This window comes from Sinohyriopsis cumingii, chromosome 12 (genome assembly GCF_028554795.1).
Source record: "Sinohyriopsis cumingii isolate HCF-2022 chromosome 12, ASM2855479v2, whole genome shotgun sequence".
Classification (NCBI taxonomy): Eukaryota; Metazoa; Mollusca; class Bivalvia; order Unionida; family Unionidae; genus Sinohyriopsis; species Sinohyriopsis cumingii.
This window is the reverse complement of record NC_142972.1, coordinates 26,205,106-26,226,057: the sequence shown is the minus strand read 5'-3', so window position 1 is coordinate 26,226,057 and position 20,952 is coordinate 26,205,106. Positions and strand designations below refer to the sequence as shown.

The window sequence follows — 20,952 nt, the reverse complement described above, 5'->3', positions numbered from 1 at the left end:
CTATGACCTACTTTTATGATAAAGCTGTAGTAGCCTTCAAGATGCATTCTCTCACCAAGTTTCATGCTTCCATGTACAACATTATGCATATACAGGGTTCATACAGAATTCTGAATGATAAATTCAAAGACTTTTCCCAAACTTTCAAAGAGCACAAACAGATTTCCAAGACCTATTTTCTCTAGCATTTTCTATACAAGTTATGTTATATGAGAAAACAATGAATGCCAAATACTACAATATTGTTTAATGATGAAATTCAAACTATAATAAGTCAAAGAATGAAACCAGGAAAACTGCGCTACATCTGAATCTAACAAACTTGGACAATTTTATCTGTGATTATGGAAAGAAATTAAAATGTTTGGGTTTATTTCAATTTTCAAAGACTTTTAAAGACCTCAGGGTAATCTGCTCATTTCCCAAACTTTCAAGGCCTTGAAAATGCTACCTCATTTTTCCCAAACTGTCAAAGACTTTCAAAGACCTTAATAACCCTGATATATAATGCAAACAACCAAATTAAAAAATTTAACCAAGAATGTACAAATAATGTACATGTACTGATTTAGCCACCTTCTTCATGGATACTGGTGCAATAAATTACGTACCAAACTGTTGCCTATGACTGTACATGCTTTATTATTTGTGGACACCAACTTTGTAAAGATCAGTTATAAAATGATGTTTTATAAAATGTCTGTACAGAAGAAACACATTATTGCAAAAAGACATTATTTCTCTGTATTAAGGCAATGAAAAATTGTAACGTTTCCCTACTGAGAAACTGTAAGGAGTAACTACAAATCCCACACTCTATCTTGGAAAAAGCATATCTTCTCTATTACTGTCTTCAGTCTGTTATAGCTGCAATAATACATGTCAAAATCATCATGCAGGCAGAAGTACTCAAAATAAATTAAATATCACTTGTGTTCTAAAATTTAATTTCGACATAGTTTATGCAAGTTCTATTCAATCCTGATTGTTCAATGCTGTTCAGCTCTATTGTCATGAAAAAACATCCAGACAAAAATTTATCAACTGATATGGACCTTTACAATAGTGGCCGATAATAAACCAGGTAAACAAAAGAGGACATTGGTTCTATCAGACAAAAATGTATCAATCAATATGGACTTTTACCATGGTGGCCGATAATAAACCAGGTAAATAAAAGAGGACATTGGTTCTATCAGACAAAAATGTATCAATTGATATGGACCTTTACAATGGTGGCCGATAATAAATCAGGTAAATAAAAGAGGACACTGGTTCTATCAGACAAAAATTTATCAATTGATATGGACCTTTACAATGGTGGCCGATAATAAATCAGGTAAATAAAAGAGGACACCGGTTCTATCAGACAAAAATTTATCAATTGATATGGACCTTTACAATGGTGGCCGATAATAAACCAGGTAAAAAAAAGAGGACATTGGTTCTATCAGACAAAAATTTACCAATTGATATGGACCTTTACAATGGTGGTCGATAATAAACCAGGTAAACAAAAGAGGACACTGGTTCTATCAGACAAAAATGTATCAATCAATATGGACCTTTACAATGGTGGCCGATAATAAACCAGGTAAATAAAAGAGGGACATTGGTTCTATCAGACAAAAATTTATCAATTGATATGGACCTTTACAATGGTGGCTGATAATAAACCAGGTAAATAAAAGAGGACACTGGTTCTATCAGACAAAAACGTATCAATTGATATGGACCTTTACAATGGTGGACGATAATAAACCAGGTAAATAAAAGAGAACACTGGTTCTATCAGACAAAAATTTATCAATTGATATGGACCTTTACAATGGTGGCCGATAATAAACCAGGAAAATAAAAGAGGACATTGGTTCTATCATACAAAAATGGACCTTTACAATGGTGGCCGATAATAAACCAGGTAAAGAAAAGAGGACATTGGTTCTATCAGACAAAAATTTACCAACTGATATGGACCTTTACAATGGTGGCCAATAATAAACCAGGTAAACAAAAGAGGACACTGGTTCTATCAGAACAAATAACAAGGAGGTACACATTTTTTTTCAACATGTGGAGCTTTCACTGTGATATCACTGCATGCAACATTTAATCTGGTTTGTAATGGATTACACCTTTAGGTGGACCTTGTCCAAAAATGTGCACATATTTTGAAACAACTTTTTGCCATATTTCTGGGCGTGTAAATAATTACCCTACAAAGAAATGTGGATATATGAAGATCAAAAGGTGAATAATTGCCATTTTAAGGTGTATATAATTAAATTCTAGAAATTAACAATCATTACTGAAATAGTTGGTACTGAACACAATGTAATTCATGTTATTATTTGCAATTAAATAATATGAATGTAGTATATCTTTTTTTTTACCTCACCGAAGTTTGAGAAAAACTTTCATCTCAACAGTATATTTAGGATATGTCAAAACAATCCATTTTTATTTTTTATCATCAAAAAGAAAAAAAGTGATTGACAGGGAAGCTACACTTTTCCACTTTTTGTAAAATGATACAATCAAAATTGACAAAAAAGGATTTTGTTACTATGAATACTGCCTTGAAACAAATATTCAACAAACCTTTGTTGTTGTCTTTACTCTTTTGCTTTGTTTCCATATCAGAAGATTTGGTGTCATTGCCTGGTTTCCTTTTGTCCATATCCAGAGTACTCTGCCCTTGATAACTGCTAGCTCCTGACTTGTGATCATTGGATGATGTTGGTGGTTTAAAAAGTCCCGTCACATCATATCCACCATTTCTGTCTGCGGCTGCAGGGGAATAATTCTGAATTTGTTCTGACAAGGGAGTCTTTGGATCTGTCTCTTCAACCTCCATAGTGTTGTGGTCAGAGTTGCCCATCCTGCCAAACTCATGTTCCAAGGCCTTCATCAGGTTTGTTGCATTTAACAAGGCTGCCAAGCCTGTCAGATAGTCAATTTTACAACTAAATTAGTTCAGGAGATGACATTTCTGATGCTCAACTAAAAACCAAATGCTGGGCTAGTAAACTTTCACATAAGTTGAATTTATAATATATGCCCACCCCAAGAGTCCCAAGTGGCCCTAATGTTACTCATCTTGTATACATTGGTCTAATGGGTAAATGTAGTAGTAAAAAAAATGGGTTTAATGACAGCCATGTCAGGATAATATCCTGCTATTAGGTTGAAACTGGTGGTACTTGATATATTGTTTAACCATATTTCCACATTACATAACTTAATGAACTTTTTGTTGTTGTTGTGGGGTTTAACGCCATATTTCAGCACACGATAGGCTATGCATGGCGGCCAGTATTAATGGTGGAGGAAGAACCCGGGAAAACCCCGGGAAGAACCATCGACCCATGAGAAGCTACTGGCAAGCTTTCTCACATACCCACATTGGCCGAATCCTAGACTCGAACCCATGCAGACAGAGGTGAGATGGCAGTGATCCGTAATGGAGACTTAATGAGCTAGATATTGTATTAGCATCTTTCATCTGAATGTGAAAGGTGTTAATACAAGGATTCTACCTATCAAAATTTGGTCTGATATGGTCAGGCTGTTTTACAGAGAGTTATTCTATCAAGTTTTTACCAATCAGTTTCATCAACATCTGCTGAGTCATGCAGAAAAAGAAATCAAAAACAGGTTTTCAACCTGCTTATTGTAACTATTTGCTAGAGGTTCCAAAAATGTACAAATTCTGACAGAGTGTGTCCTAAAAATCATTCCAACCAACTATCAAAAACAGATATTTTTTTAATAACCCAGTTGTTATGAAAACTACCTTGTTGCTTGAGGAACCAATCTGAATGTAATTCTGGTAGAACAAGTCATGATAAAAATCATATCATGTGTTGGCATCCGCTAGTCTCGAGAGACGATGGAACTGCGCCCATGAGAGATGTCCTGGTTGGTGGTTGTGCAGCGTCTGCTGTGGCTAAGTAGTCCAATGTGGGAGTGGCAGTCCCTGCTGCACTTGCTGCACTTCCTCTGCGATCGTCTTTCATCAGCTAGCAAGCGTTGCTTGTCCTCTCCGGCTTTCAGACCAGTGATCTGAGCATGTCGCCAACCTGATCTGTCTAGAGCGAGCTCTTCCCAGGTGTTGACGTCAATATCAAGGGCTTTCATGTCATGCTTACAGACATCCTTGAAGCGGAGATGTGGCCGTCCGATTGACCTTTTGCCAGAGGCGAGTTCCGAATAAAGAATGTCGTTGGGGATCCGTCCGTCAATCATCCGATGTACATGGCCCAGCCATCTGATGCAGCGTTGGCGGAGGAGTGTGATCATGCTGGGAATCTTGGCACACTCGAGCACCTTGTTGTTTGTTACTCAATTGCTCCAGGTGATCCCGAGTATGCGTCGGAGGCATCACATGTGAAAGGCGCTCAGTCTTTTCTCTTGTGAGGCATACAGAGTCCAGGTTTCACTGGCATACATGAGAGTGCTTAGCACGCATGTACGGTACACGGTGATCTTAGTGTTCATGGTCAGCATGCTGTTGTTCCACACTCTCTGCGACAACCTGGAGAGTTGTTGATGCCTTTCCGATCCACTTGTTGAGCTCAGCATCGAGCGAGAGGTTGTTGGTGATGGTAGAGCCGAGATACATGAACTGACTCACCACCTCAAGTTCGTAGTTGTTGATGATGATGCTTGGGGGGTCCGTGTCCTGAACCATCACATTTGTTTTCTTTAGGCTTATGGTTAACCCAAACTCATCACATGCTTTAGCAAAGCGGGCCATCAGGCGCTGAAGCTTAGCTTCTGTGTGGGTGGCTAGAGCAGCATCGTCTGTGAAGAGCATGTCCTTGATGGTTACTTCACGCACTTTGCTCTTTGCCTTCAGTCATGCCAGGTTGAACAGTCTGCCGTCTGATCGTGTGTGCAGGTAAATCCTTCTGTGGATGTCCCAAAGGCGTGCTTGAGCAGGACTGCGAAGAATATGCCGAAGAGTGTGGGGGCAAGGACACAGCCCTTTTTAACTCCACTGCGGATGTCAAAGGGGTCAGATGTTGAGCCATCGTACTGCACTGTGCCTTTCATGTCATCGTGGAAGGACTGGATCATGCTTAGCAGCTTTGGAGGGCAACCAATTTTTTCCAGGATTGCTAAGAGTCCATCTCTGCTGACCAGATCGAATGCCTTGGTGAGGTCTATAAAGGCCAGGAAGAGGGGTCTGTGTTGTTCTCTGCATTTTTCCTGCAGTTGCCTGACAGAGAAGATCATGTCGATTGTGGACCTCTCTGTGCGGAACCCGCACTGCGACTCTGGGTAAACTCTGTCAGCAAGCGTCTGCAGTCTGTTCAGGATGACGTGTGTGAAAACTTTACCCACGATGCTGAGAAGTGATATGCCCCTGTAGCTGTTGCAGTCGCTTCTGTCGCTCTTGTTCTTGTACAGGGTTATGATGTTAGTATCTCTCATGTCCTGAGGCACTGCCCCCTCGTTCCAGCACTGGCAGAGGAGGTCGTACAGGTGTGTGAGAAGCATGCTACATCCACACTTGATGAGTTCTGCTGTGATGCCATCCTTCCCTGGGGCTTTACCTAGAGACAGTTTCTCCAAGGCCTTCTTTAGTTCGTCTACAGTAGGTTTCTCATCCAGTTCAGCCATGAGAGGGAGGTTTTCAATGGCGTTGAGGGCATCATTATTCACGTGGTTCTCTTTGGAGTACAGTTCGAAGTAGTATTCCACCCAACACTCCATCTGCTTGCCCTTGTTGTGGATGGTATCGCCTGTGGCAGACTTCAGTGGTGCTGTTAGTTTCTTCGTGGGACCCATTGCTTTCTTTATGCCATCGTACATGCTTCTGATGTTTCCAATATCTGCTGCTGACTGGATACTCTGACAGAGCTGAAGCCAGTATTCATTGGCACACTGCCGTGCTAATCTCTGCACTTTGCTTCTGGTAGACCTGTATGCCTGTAGTGTCTTCTGACAGGGGGATCGCTTGTATTGTAGGTGTGCACTGCGACACTCTCCTATGGCTTGCATGAGTGTGGCAGAGTTAGCCTCAAACCAGTCATTGTTCTTTGATTGCTTCTTACCAAAGATCCGTGTGGCTGTGCTGTATACAGTCTCTCTGATGTAATCCCATCTTTCTTTGGCACTGCCTTTGGTGGGTTCTGAGTCAAACATCTTGGAAAGAGCATATGTGAATTCCTCAGCCTTGTCTGGATATGATGTCTTGCTCACATCAATGCGTGGTTGACCCTCTTGCCTAGAGTGGTGGATCTTCTTTGGCTGAAGCTTCATTTTGCAGCACACCAGCGAGCGGTCGGTGTCGCAGTCAGCATTGTGGAAGGTACGTGTAAGAAGCACACCCTTCATGGCTGACCGTCTTGTAATGATCAAGTCCAGCTGGTGCCAGTGTTTAGACCGGGGATGCCTCCAAGACACTTTGTCCTGTGGCTTTGTTTGAAAGAATGAATTGGTGATGCTGAGTTCGTGGTACGATCACATCTCTAGAAGGCGCTGCCCATTCTCATTCATCTTCCCAACGCCAAACTTGCCAAGACAGGAGGGCCAACAGTCATGATCGGCACTCACCCGAACACTGAAGTCACCCAGCATCATCATCATATCAAGTTTGATAAAAATGGGGTCAGTTCTGAAGAAGCTGAAAATAGTGTTAAGTTACACTTGTTACAAGGAAGTCACTCTGGAAACAAATCTGGTAGGACATGTCATATGAATGGTCCCAACCAAGTCTAATCAAAATTAGCTCAATCACTGAAGAGAAAAACTTGAAAATAGGTTTTCTACTGGGTTTTTCTACTGTGAAACCCAAAGTGCTGCAAGGAGACATACTTTTTTGCTGTAGTGCTTATCAATATACATCCACAAACCAAGTTTCATTATTCTAGGTATAGCAACTCCTACCAAGTTTTCTAAAAAATTTCCTCAGCTGTACCAGAGAAGCTAAAAATAGGTTTTTCTTATGTTTATAGAAGCTACACTGTTACCAGGGAAGCCCCCATCCCAAAGTCAATTTGAATGCCACCCATGCACAATTTTAACAGACTATATCCTTAAAAAAATTCCTACTAAGTGTTATCAGAAGTGCCCCAGCAGTTCTGAAGAAGCTTAAAATACATTGTTTGTATGATTGTTATGAAAGCCACACCACTGCTAAGGAAGTCACCCTGAACACAGTTGTGATAAGGCATGTTCTAAGAACAATACATGTAGTAACAACTTTGATAAAAATTAGGTCAGCCACTCTAAAGTAGAAGTTGAAAATGTTTTCCACCTGGTTGCTTAGGAAACCACACCAGTGGTAGGGGAGTCAACCTGGGTAAAATTTTAACAGCACTTATCCCAAAAAACACTCCTATCAAGCTTGATACAAACTGGTTCAGCCATTCTGGACAAGGTGAAAACCAATTTTCCACATGGCTGCTATGGAAACCACCACTGATAAGAGATTTATCCCAAATAAACAATTGATAAAGCATGTCCTACAAACATTCATACTACCTTTTACCAAAATTGGCCAAGCCAGTGAAGAGTAGTAATTAGGTTTTCCATATGGCTTCTACGGATGCCACAACAATGCAGAGATACTACCATGACCAAAAGGTGGCTGGGGGGGGGGGGACACCCCCTTGTCAACAAAATAAGGGGGAATAGAAAATAACCATAGTTCTAATCTCACTATCCTACTGTTCCTTATCTGTATATGAACTGTTGTGTGCTGATAACCTTCTTGTACTGTCTGCTATACAAAGGGGCATATGCATAGTTAGCTTAGCCAGTTTCAGCAAGTTGGGGAACAGTTCTTTATGCTTGTTATGTACAATTTTCCACAGTACACAGGTATTGTCTCTTGGACATCTCTGCTCCAAAGTATTATTTTTTAATAATATGAGCTCTGCCAAAGTTCCACTTCCTGAATCAGTGCTATGCTAACTACATAGACAGATTTTTTTAATGCTGTGCTAGTGTGTTAAGTTCATTGATACTATGGTCTACTAGTTATGACCGAGGTATTTTAATAAAATAACTTTCCTAGCTCTAATAATCTGATATACTTTCCAAATCATTGGAATAACTGCTAACATAAGCTTGGGTATGCCAAATGAAATTGTTATCTGAAGATAAACTATGTTGGGAGTCAGCCCTTCTGTGTAGACCATATTTAAAACAAGCACTTGTAATACTCTTGATGAATGCAAGGTTAAAACTAGGACAATGTTTGTTACAGTACCTAATGTACCAATAAAATTTATTTTAACAATTATTGACATCAAACGGAAGTATCCAGATGTGCAAAAAGTTGCCTACCTGAAAACTGACAAATGCTGCTACAAGAATTCTACTGGCGGCATAACTTATCTTCAACATGCACTTTTAGGGTAAAGAGTTTTAAAAAAATGTATACTTGCAGAGTGCATTTTTATATGTGTGACTTTGACTTAATTTGTGGGAATTCTCACACATAACTGATTTTCCAAGTGCATGAATTCATACAAACATTTATGCCATTTGTGCATGGCAGCATCTCCGCAGTTGCTAGGCAGGCCATCACACAGAATGTCCGATCAATATTGGCTTAGCTGTTCTAGGAAGAAAGTTTAATATAGGTTTTCAATGTGGTTGCTGCAGAAGCAACGTCACTGTTTGGGGAGTCATCCTGGTCAAAATTTTGATGTGGCATGTTGTTGTTGTTGTTGGGTTTAACGCCATTTTTTCAGCACACGATAGGCTATGTATGGCGGCCAGTATTAATGGTGGAGGAAGAACCCGGGAAAACCCCGGAAAGAACCATCAACCCACGAGAAGCTACTGGCAAGCTTTCTCACATATCCACATTGGCTGAATCTTAGACTCGAACCGCCGCAGACAGAGGTGAGATGGCAGTGATCCATAACGAAGAGTGCTTTAGACCACTCGGCCACTCGGGGCCCCGATATGGCATGTACTAACAAACATTTGATATTGTGATGTATCTGAAAATAAGTTTTCCATATGACTTTTATAGAAGCCACGCAACTGGCAGAGGAGCCTGATCAAAATAGGTCGAGCCTCTTTTTTTAGAATAAGGTAAAACTAGTAAATGTGGATAGATGGATGGACAAATGCATAGTCCAGTCATAAGCTCACTTTGTTTCCATCTATTCAAGGTTATCTATAGTGCTGAGAAACCTACATATGAATGAAGATGAACAGTGAAATTGTTTGATAACAAATGCAAATTTTCATAAACATGAAAGTTATGTATGTGTGTGTGTGTGATTTGGATTTTTAACGTAGCTTTAAAAAAAAACAACAGTGACATTTCTATGATATATGTAGCGTGACAGCTTATAGTAATGTCTAGCACTGGGGCATCATGCTGCAGACAATTAGCATCATGTCCCACCCAGTTACATTATCCTGACACAAGGCTGACCAGTCCTAATACTAACCTCTTAATGCTGAGTGCCTAGCGAGGCAGCTGCTAGTACCATTTTTATAAGTCTTTGGTATGACATGGCCAGGGTTCGAACCCATAACCTCCTGCATCCAAGGTGGATTATCTAACCACTTAGGACACCAGTATGGAGGAAAATTATGTCTGATTGTTATGCAAATTTAATCATGGTCATTGTTCTTTATTTCCCAACAGCACATGTAAACATTCATAATAAAGAACATGCACTGAAACTTTATGCAACTGAAGAAATTCAAAATCTCAAAGCGCTATTGTTCAAGAAAATAAAATGCAAAGCAGTTTACACTTTTTTATGGGAACACTTATCCATTAGTCAATTCAAGAATAAAAAAAATATTCTTTCACTGTAGTTTTGTTTCTGTTGACCACATTTATTCACCATTACAATGAGTAAGTAGAACACAGTGTTCACTACTGCTGATCACATGTATTCACTTTCCACAGAGTAAGTAGAACACAATGTTTTTTATTGTTGATCACATGCATTTACTATTCCACCGGGTCTGTTGAAGTCAATAATCTGACATATGTGCCACTTTGCACGAAATGGCTTAAGGTTATATACTTTCAGGATGACCTATTTGAAAATACATCTCCACAGTCCAACCATTCATTTAATAAAGCAACCTTCTGTTCAATGTCCAAAATTACTTGTCGAATACCTTAATGAAACTGATTCAAGTTGGATGAAAAAGTCAAGGCTGCCGAGCAACAAGGGTTCTCATGGGTGATTTGAGCAGGCTTTTCATGTCTCCTGTACCAGCTTATCTTACTTGCTTCCAGAATTCAGCTCTGAACATAGCTGCTGCTTTTAACTCATTTTTGAAAAAAACATTTCAAATTTTAGCTCCAATTTGTTTGTCATCTGACCTGTCTTCACCTCATTCTCACTTATGCGGTTTCACAGAAAAAGCTTCTATTTTATAACAGGAATTCCTAGTATCAGTAATGGTGGATTTAACATGCTCAGGAACAATTGTGACAGCAATATTATGATACTAGTTAACCATGTGAAACTCGATTTTGACATAACTAGTTTTATACAGCCAAGGCTGTTGTGAGAAAAGAAGTTTACTGTCATTGGCTCTGTTTTAGCACCTTCTCTATAAAATATAGACATAAAAGACCAACTTATGTCTTTGGGAGGGAGGGATTTGGGAGACAGTAGGGCTTATATTCCTAACGTTAATATGATTGGGATATGTATTCGAACAAGAAAGGTGCTCCTCTTTAATAGGCCACTTTACTGTCCAGAAGCATGAACTCAAAGAGGACCAATGCAGTTCCTGTGCATTACATGAACAACCTACATTATGCGATAAGTATACATTTGATTGTATCATAAACTCTACTATTGGAAGGATAATTCCTATCTATATAATGCAGACAGTAGCTCACCATATTTCTCTCTGACTTTTTGTATTTGATCTTTACTGTAATTAGTGTCCTTCAGCACTGCTAGAACATGGGGCGAGGCAAAGGGGTCAGGAATGATTCCATTCTGTCAGAAAAAATTATTAAATCATCTTTATATACTAATTAATAAAATGTACAATACATGTATCTTAAACACTTAAATTTATTAAAAACACAAAAAACTACCAGTAATACATTGTTTGCTATTAATGGCAATTTTAACATATTTATTTGCTGTTCCCAGGAGATTTTTTTTTTTTCCTCCTTAAATGGGGATAGGTGACATTTTCTTGTATCTTTCAATTAAATCCAGCTTTCAGGTTGCTATATGCTTACATGTATAATATTAGCTATTTCACATGCACATGAACAGATGGGTGAAAGTTTTTTTGTTCTTGCTTAATTGAACTATTTTCCCCTGTAAATCCCCAACTAATTTTACTTTTTTGAAAAGGTTCATATGTATGTGTAAAGTGTGCTTAATGACCTAACAACAGGAAATCTAAAACCTGGACACAACCTCAAGTGTTGGACCTTTTATTTTTTTCCTATAGTATAATGGATCTCAAAAAGTACATTTTTTCTGATTATATTGAGGATAAAAGTCTACCTTACATGTTATCACTGTAAACTACATTCTTCCTTTTTAATCTAATACTAGCAATTTGGTCTATCATGAATTGTGATACCTTAGGGTTAAGTTTTTGCTACATCATTTCAAGTATATGGGAGCTGACCCTGGATGGTGTCAAAATTGGCCAAAGTACATTTTTGATTTGTAATATTTTACCACCACAAATTCTGATGTTTCACCAAACTGAAAGGATGTTACAGTGACTGGTGTTAGAACTGAAGTTAACTGCTTAGTGCAACAGAAAAAATATACAAAAGAATAATGCACATTTAGTACAAGAACTGAATTAAAACATAATAAACCCCACTGAAGATAATTTGCATCCTGATAACTTTCAATGTGTGGATTGTAATTTTTTTTCTATGAAAATACTGAATGGATTGGTCCTTATCTGTTGAAAGTTGAGAAAACTAGTAAATGAAACCTTCATATACAGCTCATTTTATCATTAAAAATGGCAGTTAGTGACCAAACATTTAGAATCAACACAGATCTGCCAACTCTAAGGAGACATTCTCAGTAAGGCAGTTTTCATTAAGTTGGACACATTTTCAATAAGGTGTAAAAAAATATCAAGGACTGGCAACAAGTTCTAAGAACCTTCACAATTCAGTTTTTGCTTTTACTTCACTGTATAGCTACAGCTGTGACTGGTACATAGTACTTTTGCACTTTCTGAAAAACTCAAACTCCATTTGGAAGCATTCTCTTCCCTTCATCACTAGAATTGCTTCTAAAGTATCAACTGATACAGATGATCTGGATTTGTAGTGTTTTTTGGCAACAAATGAGAACACTCTCTTACAACTCCAATGGCATGAACAATCCACTAAGTATACCTTGGAATTTTCAAGCCTAAATGTATCAAATGGCACAAACATCCACTAAAGTATAATGAGGGATTTCCAAGTCTAAATGTATCAAATGGCACAAACATCCACTTAAGTACACAGAGGCCTGTAAACATTGTGAAAATCAAAAGTTTTAATAAGAAATCATATTAGATTTTCTTGCAGAAAGTATTTTACACTGAAAATAACAATATATGATAAAACTATTTATCAATCAAAGTAACAATGTCTACTGGAGGAAATATTTTAAGAAATAAATACCGCATATACTCGCGTACAAGCCCATTCATATATAAGCCAACTCCCTCCCCCAAACTGAACAGGTATAAACACATAAACACTAAAAAGTGCATGACCCGCAGGTAAGCCGACCCACAACTCCGAGACATCACAAGATGCAAGCGGTAAATTCTAAACACATTTATTTAGGCAAACTTATATTAACAAAAAGTACACATATACTTATCTCGGGCATGGCATGTATGATTATGAAAAAGAAATGGTATAAACTTGTTTGAAAAGTAATTTATTTAATTTTCTGTTTCTTATTGGTTCTGCCTAATTTTAGATTTGTGTATAATTTGATCGAACGATGACAAGAATTGAGCAATCATGAGTTGCTGTAACACTGCCTCTCCCTTCTGACTCAATTATTGTATGTTGTTATTGTTGTTGTTGTTGTAGGGTGTAATGCCATTTTTTCAGCACACGATAGGCTATACATGATGGCCAGTATTAATGGTGGAGGAAGAACCCAGGAAAACCCCGGAAAGAACCACCGACCCACATGAAGCTACTGGCAAGCTTTCTCACATACCCACATTATCCAAATCTGAGACTCGGACCCATGCAGAGGTGAGATGGCAGTGATCCATAACAGAGAGCGCTTTAGACCACTCGGCCACTCGGGGCCCCAATTATTGTTTGTTTATGCATCATTGCATTGGACATTTTATATCAGTACACCAGTAATTACGTTTTTATTTTGCCTTGAAATTATAAATACCTAACTCATTAAAATTTGACCCCAGTATGACAACACAGCAAGTAACAAAACGGTTTGATTCAACGCTCGCAATTTGGCTACTGAACGTATTTACATAATGTCGCCACCGCATGTACATCATAGGTTTGAACACATGCTGAATGAAGTACAGTTCACTGAATGAAGTACATCCCTTAGAGTTATTTCATGGGCACCATTGCACTAAATTTTAATGATATCTCCAAAATACAAGAATGAAGTTTCAGAAATAATCCTTCGAAAATTATCCTAATACCGTTAAAGCTGAGTTGTAGTTTGCTTTGATGTAAACAACCTTACACCATACCTGTCAACTCTCACGGTGGGAGAGAAAAAAAAACTCCTGAACTTTGGGGTCACTCCACCCCTACCTCTCAATTTCATAATATCTCCCGATTTTTGCAGAGAACTCCTGATTATTACATTATGTCTTCCATTTTAATTTCTCCTAAAAGAGAAAAGTCCTTCAAAAATAGATATATCGTATGCAATCCATGGAAGGCATGTTCTGTTGTATCACCTGTGAATTAGTCCTACATGTAAGACGTATCTCACGTTATTTATGTTTTAGTGCTACAACCCTGACGCCCAAAACATAAATATCAGCGTCAAGGTCTTACATGCATAACTACTGTGAATATTTTCGTGATCAAAATAATTACTTTACCAGAAAAAATTCGCTTCTTCACTAAAAAGGATGTTAAGTTTAAACATTATTCACATAAGTTTGTGATTTGTTTTCTCAATCTACAACAATACAAAAGTCAGAAAATAAACCACAACAATAAAACCGTCGGCAATTAATTTCAATCCAAAGAATAATCACCAGTCACCATGAATGATGTAGCGCCATTCCCACCAAAGAAACTTACACGATTGAGCACCTGGCATTTTTATACCGTATATGTGAACGTTAATTACCATCATTAAATTAAAAAATGGAATGAAAATACACACCGCACAGTACGTATCCTCAAAAAATTAATTCAAAATATGTATGTTTTATAACAGACAATACTAAATGCCTTACGAGTTGACAATAAAGGAATAAGGTCGGATATACAACAAGGGGAAAATAGTTACCACATGTACAGTACCGTATTTAGGTACCTTTAGTTCAACAAAATTATTAATCCTTTATTTCTCAATCAATTGTTGGTGCTTGTGTAACACATGGTAGTGTAGAACATGGTTTCTTTGAATCATGACGGAGGACCAGTCGTTTTCACAAAATAGTTGCATCGATAAGGATTAACTTTTAATTAGTGGCGCTGTCTTTCTTGCTTGTTTATTTCAGACTAACCTTTAGCTATTGTGCAGTATGACCACAGTTGACCAGGATATGAAAATAGGGCATGTCCTGGGGGAAAATAAGGCTCGTCACAGGGAGAAACTGCATGTCCTTTGTGAATTTCGCCCATATTAGATTCAGAAGATGGATCATATATTAAGTGAAAACATGGCTTTAAAAATGCCACTAAAAACCTCCTGATTTTAGGCAATTACACATCAATGTACTGGTATAGTTGCTGGTCCAAATTCCATCTTAGCACAAGCAAATTTGGGGGTTTTAATGATTAACTGGCCTGTACTGCTGTCGGAAAAAGAAAGACAAATCCACCATCTGTCAACATAGGAGACGCCGAAACATTAAGCTTTAAAACGTGTGGAAAGTTTGACGTTATTCAGCCAAAACACAAAACTAACATAGACTGATGATGATCTTTGATGATCTATAATGAGAATTTTAGCCTTTATTATTACCACTCTTCGTGAACATGTAAGTTATGCTGGTCATGTGCCTTGTACAATTAAATGTGCGTACCTTTTCATAAATATTAGCTCAGTTTGTAGGATCGCATATATCATTGAAAATGAGTAACTCATGAGCGCATGATTCAACTTAAATGAAACAGATATTAAGGACTCACTGAAATGTTACCTGGAAGAATGCAATTTGGTCGAAACAATGATTAAAACAAAACCTGCATCTAATATGTTTGGGATGGATTTAAGTGAAGCTATGTATGCTTTGCATTGTGTAAGTACTGTACATTAGAATTCAGCCTGGTCTCCCAGGTAAACTCAACCAGCCTGCGAATTCTGAAGTCTTTATTTACCTTTATTTAATTTCGTGCTGGAGAAATCAGAAAATATGCACATGCAAAATAATAACAAAATCAATCATAGTACTTGATAACAGTTCAATAAGTGTCGGGTCACTGAAAATGTTTTATTTTACATGCATATGTCTTAGGACACAGCAAAAAATTTTTCGTGTCCCAAGATTTACAGCCTTTACAGTAGGCAACAAAAAGACTTAAAAACTGTCAAGTTTAGACATTGGCCAACTGATAAGCCGACCACCCCCATCTTCCAGGCCTTTAATTTTTCCTAAATTATTCAGCTTATATGCGAGTATATACGGTACCAATTTAATATGTCTTGTCAAGTGACATCTGTTTCAGTTTTTTCTTTTAATTTGGTTTCAGTGCAATGATAAATGCAATATACTCTACTTTATTCCAGTATGAAAAGTGCCAATTGACCGTCATTGCAATATCCGTGTGTGCTTCCATCATAACCTAATCAAGTACCAACTGTGTTTCGATCTCTGACTTGTAAAAATGTTGGTTTAATTGTTACAATCAGTTAATAGTTGACCTGTAATGTATTATCATGTTAATTATTTTTTGTGTCATATCAACAAATGGGGTAGTTAAAAGGCATGCAAATCTTACCTGCATCAGAGTTAGAGTTCATTCCGCACATCATCATGAATGATACCAATGTCTGTAACTCATCATTTAAATGAATTTAAAAGTGACTAATTCATTTCATGCAGGAAGTAATTCAATGAGGTTCAAATTGACAGTGTAATACATCTCATTAAATATATGCTAAAACAGGGTGGTCTGTTTACATCAAAGTTTTTGATGCCACCATGAAAGGAGCGAGCAGCTTTCCTATTCAGCCATGATGTGTAGTTGCCTCCCTTTGATTTCTGTGCAGTATCAGGTATTCCAGCACTCTGGACAAACATCGCCGATCACATGTACACAGACCAGTCTTTTCAGCACATATCAAATAAATGGTGTTGCGATGTCAATATGAATTTTATTTCAATAATTCATGCATGAAATGAATGAGGCTAATTTAGTAACATTTTGAGACACTGATGTGAAATTTCAAAGAGAAACAGACTCCGATATAATTCCTGATGCTCTGCGAAGCAAACCATTGTGGTCATGGTCATGTGTTAGGTAAATTCATTTCAAATGACTATCTGAACACCCTATGTATATGTAATCTAATTAGTAACATTAATCAGTGGTTTATCATGCTCACTTTCAAATGACAAAAGAAACCAAGCAAAAGGCATACTAGGTGCATGTGAAGCTTAGATTCACAGATAAGGTTCAAATTCCCAAATTGGCACTCAGGTTTGCTCAAGGTTGAGCAGACATTTTGGAATAACCTGTAATGAAATCACTGCATGGGTATTTTACAAATATAACAAATATTTTGTTTCTCTATATAAATGTATTTTCTTAGACTGAATACTGTAAATTAATTTACTGATAATCTGAGAGCTGCATAAACATCAATATACCAGAACATCCTGGATGTACTTGACATAGTTCTCTCCCATCATCCAGATGACATAGCCACATTCAGGGAACCATTTGGCATGCTCCTCCCAGGGGTCATCCTGTGGATCCCAGTCATACAACTCTCCTCCACACCAGAAACATTTCACTCTATCTCCCTGACCTTAAGTAAAACCAAGGAAATACACTAATTACCACACATTAAATTATTTTATCAAGGTAAACAGTACTTATTATTTGAATTACAAGTTGGCCATAGCCTGCATGTTGACCCGAGCCCCCAAACTAGTTGTAAATCAGACCTGCCAACCCTAGCAAGACCTTCTTAGCAAGGAAGTCAATGACCTGCACTTCAATCCAGCCCCTAACTAGTGATAAAACAGATCTTCCAACCCAAGCAAGATCTTCTTAGTAAGGCAGTCCATGGCCTGCACTTCAATCCAGCCACCCACCCCCAGCCTGTGGTTAAACAGACCTGCCAACCCTAGCAAGACCTAAGTAATGCCATCAATAGGCTGCATTTTAATCCAGCCCCTAACTAGTGGTAAATCAGACCTGCCAACCCTAGCAAGACTTAAGTAAGGCAGTCAACAGTCTGCATTTCAATTCAGCCCTTAACTAGTGGTAAAACAGATTTGCCAACCCTAGCAAGATTTTCTTAGTAAGGCAGTCAATGGCCTGCACTGAAATCCAGCCCCTAACTAGTGGTAAATCAGACCTGCCAACCCTAGAAAGACCTAAGTAAGGCCATCAAGAGCATGCATTTAAATCCAGCCCCTAACTAGTGGTAAATCAGACTTGCCAACCCTAGCAAAACATAAGAATGGCAGTCAATAGCCTGCATTTCAACCCCCTAACTAGTGGTAAATCAGACCTGCCAAACCTAGCAAAACCTAAGAAAGGCAGTCAATAGCCTGCATTTCAATCCAGCCCCTAACTAGTGGTAAATCAGACTTGCCAACCCTAGCAAGACCTTCTCTGTGAGGCAACATATATTTTTCCAAATGTTAGACCAAATTTTAGGAAAGTGTAATGAAATAGTATGTACTTCTTTGTTGACTTAGAAAACATGCATTTGAAAAGTTCAGAAGTGTGCTCAGATGCAGTGAAGGCAAACATGATTTAAAACTAAAAGGTTTGTAAAATACACTTAGACAGTAATTATGTCCAGCACAGTTTCAGAAGCTGCAGTTTCAAACCCCAAGGAGATCAACAGATTCCTGCTTATCTCTCAACCTGACAAAATATTTTTTTAAAAATTTCACACAGTGATGGCATTCATCTCCCGCCACACAACATACTCATATTAGCATGACATGATGTCCAATAAATACAACTATTGCCTCTTTTGCTTTTTTCCCCAAGAATCTAAATATTCATCATTATACTTCTGTGCTGGTTTGAACTTTTTAAGAAGTAATCCCTTTTGCCTTCAACATGTCTGTTGGACAGCATTTTGAGTAAATGCAATAAACAACAGTTTGATCATTCCAGTAATCTGCAGATTAAAGAGTGTGAGATACAGAACTCCCATAAAGTTTCTCTGGTTCCTTAACCAAATCCATAAAAGCTATTATGAAATATGGATTAAACCCAGAGAAGCCAAGATCCAAATTTGACTGCAACAATCAAATTTTCATATCTTTAGCTATTATTTCATAAATACTTCATTTAAAGGCCATTTTAGTGAGACTTGCAGTCAAACTGTAAGTGGAAGTGCGGCAAGTCTGGTATCAGTAAATTTACAAATCAAGATGTAAACACATACTAGGTAACATGATTGTGTCCAACTGTAATTAAGAAACTGACTCAACAAGGGCCTTGAATGGGCCTGAACTTGCTCCCCTGACAAATGCTTATACTCAACTGTTAGAGCACATTACTTGGCCAAACAGTCTGTATCAACAGGATGCTTTCTTCCAGTGCTGTTGACTGATAATATTATGAAAACAGCTTTTTCAAGATTTCTATTTTTGGGTTCTTTTATCCATATTTAGTAGCACATTTATCAAATACTGAATCACCTCTAGACTAGAATGTATTCTGCCAGAGTTGTTTTTTTGTGTGATAAAGTTAGATAAATGTTTTTCTTCTTTAACAATTATCACCATATTTAATGGTAGATTGGGATCACTTTTATAAATGTAAAAGCCATCAAGAAATTATGCTTTCTGACAAATTCAGTCAAATAATGTTCAGGAGTTCAATGAAGTTCTTTAAAAAAAAATATTTTTAGTAGCAGTCATATTTGCAAAATTGCCATTTTTGTACAAACATAAAAGCCCTTCATGCAAATATGCTTTCTGTCAAATTTAGCCAGATACTGTTTAGTGGATTCTGAAAAGTCATTAAAAGAATTGTCCAAGTTTTGTGTGTGTGTGTGATTTAGATTTTTAATGTAGCTTTAACAATTTTTCAGTCATATCGCTACGATGTCTACAGTGTGACAGTTTACAGTGATGTCTAGCACTTGGGGCATCATGCTGCAGACATGTATCATAATGTCCCACCCAGTCACATTATCCTGACACCAGTCCGACATGTCCTAACACTAACCTCTTAATGCTGAATGCCAAGCAAGGCAGCTGTTAGTACCATTTTTGTAAGTCTTTGGTATGACTCGACCGGGGATCGAACCCACGACCTCTCGCATCCAAGGCGGACGCTCTAACCACTAGGCCACTGGAGCGGTCTCCAAGTTTTGTAATGGTGGTCATATTTAATGAAACTCTGCATATATATGTGTAAATCTGAAAGCCTTTCATACCAAAATGTTTTTGTTTGTTAAATATAGTCCACCTTTGATATGCAGTTTACGGGTGTGTACTTGTGTATAGACATACACACTGATGCTAAAATAATTCTTATGTGAAGCTTCTGGCATAGTGGGCTGTACAAAAATCAGCACCACTAAACAACTATTAATGTGCAGATGAAGACAAAGTTTTCAAATAAAATAATTTCATCAGTCATGGATTATAATTATTTTTGTTACACTGCAATGGATTAATAGAACTTCACATTGAGGTTGTGAATAACAAACTGTCAGAGTCAAGGTTGTCAAATGAAATCTCAGTATTTAGAATATTAATGGATAGGTCAGTTAAGGTACATGAAAAAGAATCATTGAGATAAACAAACCCAGTGAGATACTGATCTGCATTTTATAATCAAAAGGCTGTATCAATATAATTCTAAATGCATACAATCTGAATTAGGTTTGAGGAAAATGATTTAAACATTTTATAAGCATTCCCACACAGAATAAATATGAGGCTTTAGTGCCACATTATGATGCCAAAGGGAAGATTTTGCTATACCTGTGCAAATACTTTTCACATGCTAAAATGCTGCCAACTTTCATCTGAAACAAACTAAGCATCTGAGCAAATTCCCATCAATTATTACACAATGGACGATGTTGTACTCTATTTGTAAAGCAGATAGTGATGATAACAGCTGACTAGTTGAAATTAAATTTGGTAATTACCCAGAAATGTTCCAATCCTTTGTTTATTCAGCAATCTTCTTTTATATGGTGCCCATTTGAAGCTCTCTAGAGCTTAGGTTTGACCAAAATGAATCATTTAGTATCCAAAGTGATAGAAACTGAGATCATTAGAATTCTTTTGAATGCAAGTCACTGACATTTTTGTGTGTGAAACGTAATTACATAGTTTTATAAATATCTGCTGTCATGATTACTTTGGCGTGACATTGAAAATATTGGTGATCTAGGGGCAGGCATAACAATGTCTGACAAGATGAAAATGATAAAATTCTAACATTTTATCTTAATTTCTCATGTACCAAACTTGTAAAGATGTGTTATAACTCACTGAAAAGGTAAATTATAACAACCAGTTCACTAAAATGTTTCACAGTAAATGCGAGTATCACTAACAATGGCTTTTATTTACAGCTGCAATTTTACAGTTACGGGCATTGTTTTTTTTTTAATGTTT

General features: G+C 37.5%; 1 protein-coding gene across 1 annotated transcript in view; it reads right to left on the bottom strand.

The window, feature by feature from the left end:
• LOC149786128 (putative inhibitor of apoptosis) overlaps positions 1-20,952 on the bottom strand; it is a 48,460-nt gene that overhangs the window by 14,697 nt on the left and 12,811 nt on the right. The window contains exons 3-5 of the mRNA XM_089976463.1: positions 16,990-17,150; positions 10,850-10,952; positions 2,602-2,943 (exon numbers count right to left, since the gene is read on the bottom strand). Of these exons, the coding sequence (XP_089832589.1) occupies positions 2,602-2,943; positions 10,850-10,952; positions 16,990-17,150 (606 nt within the window). The remainder of the gene's footprint in view (positions 1-2,601; positions 2,944-10,849; positions 10,953-16,989; positions 17,151-20,952) is intronic.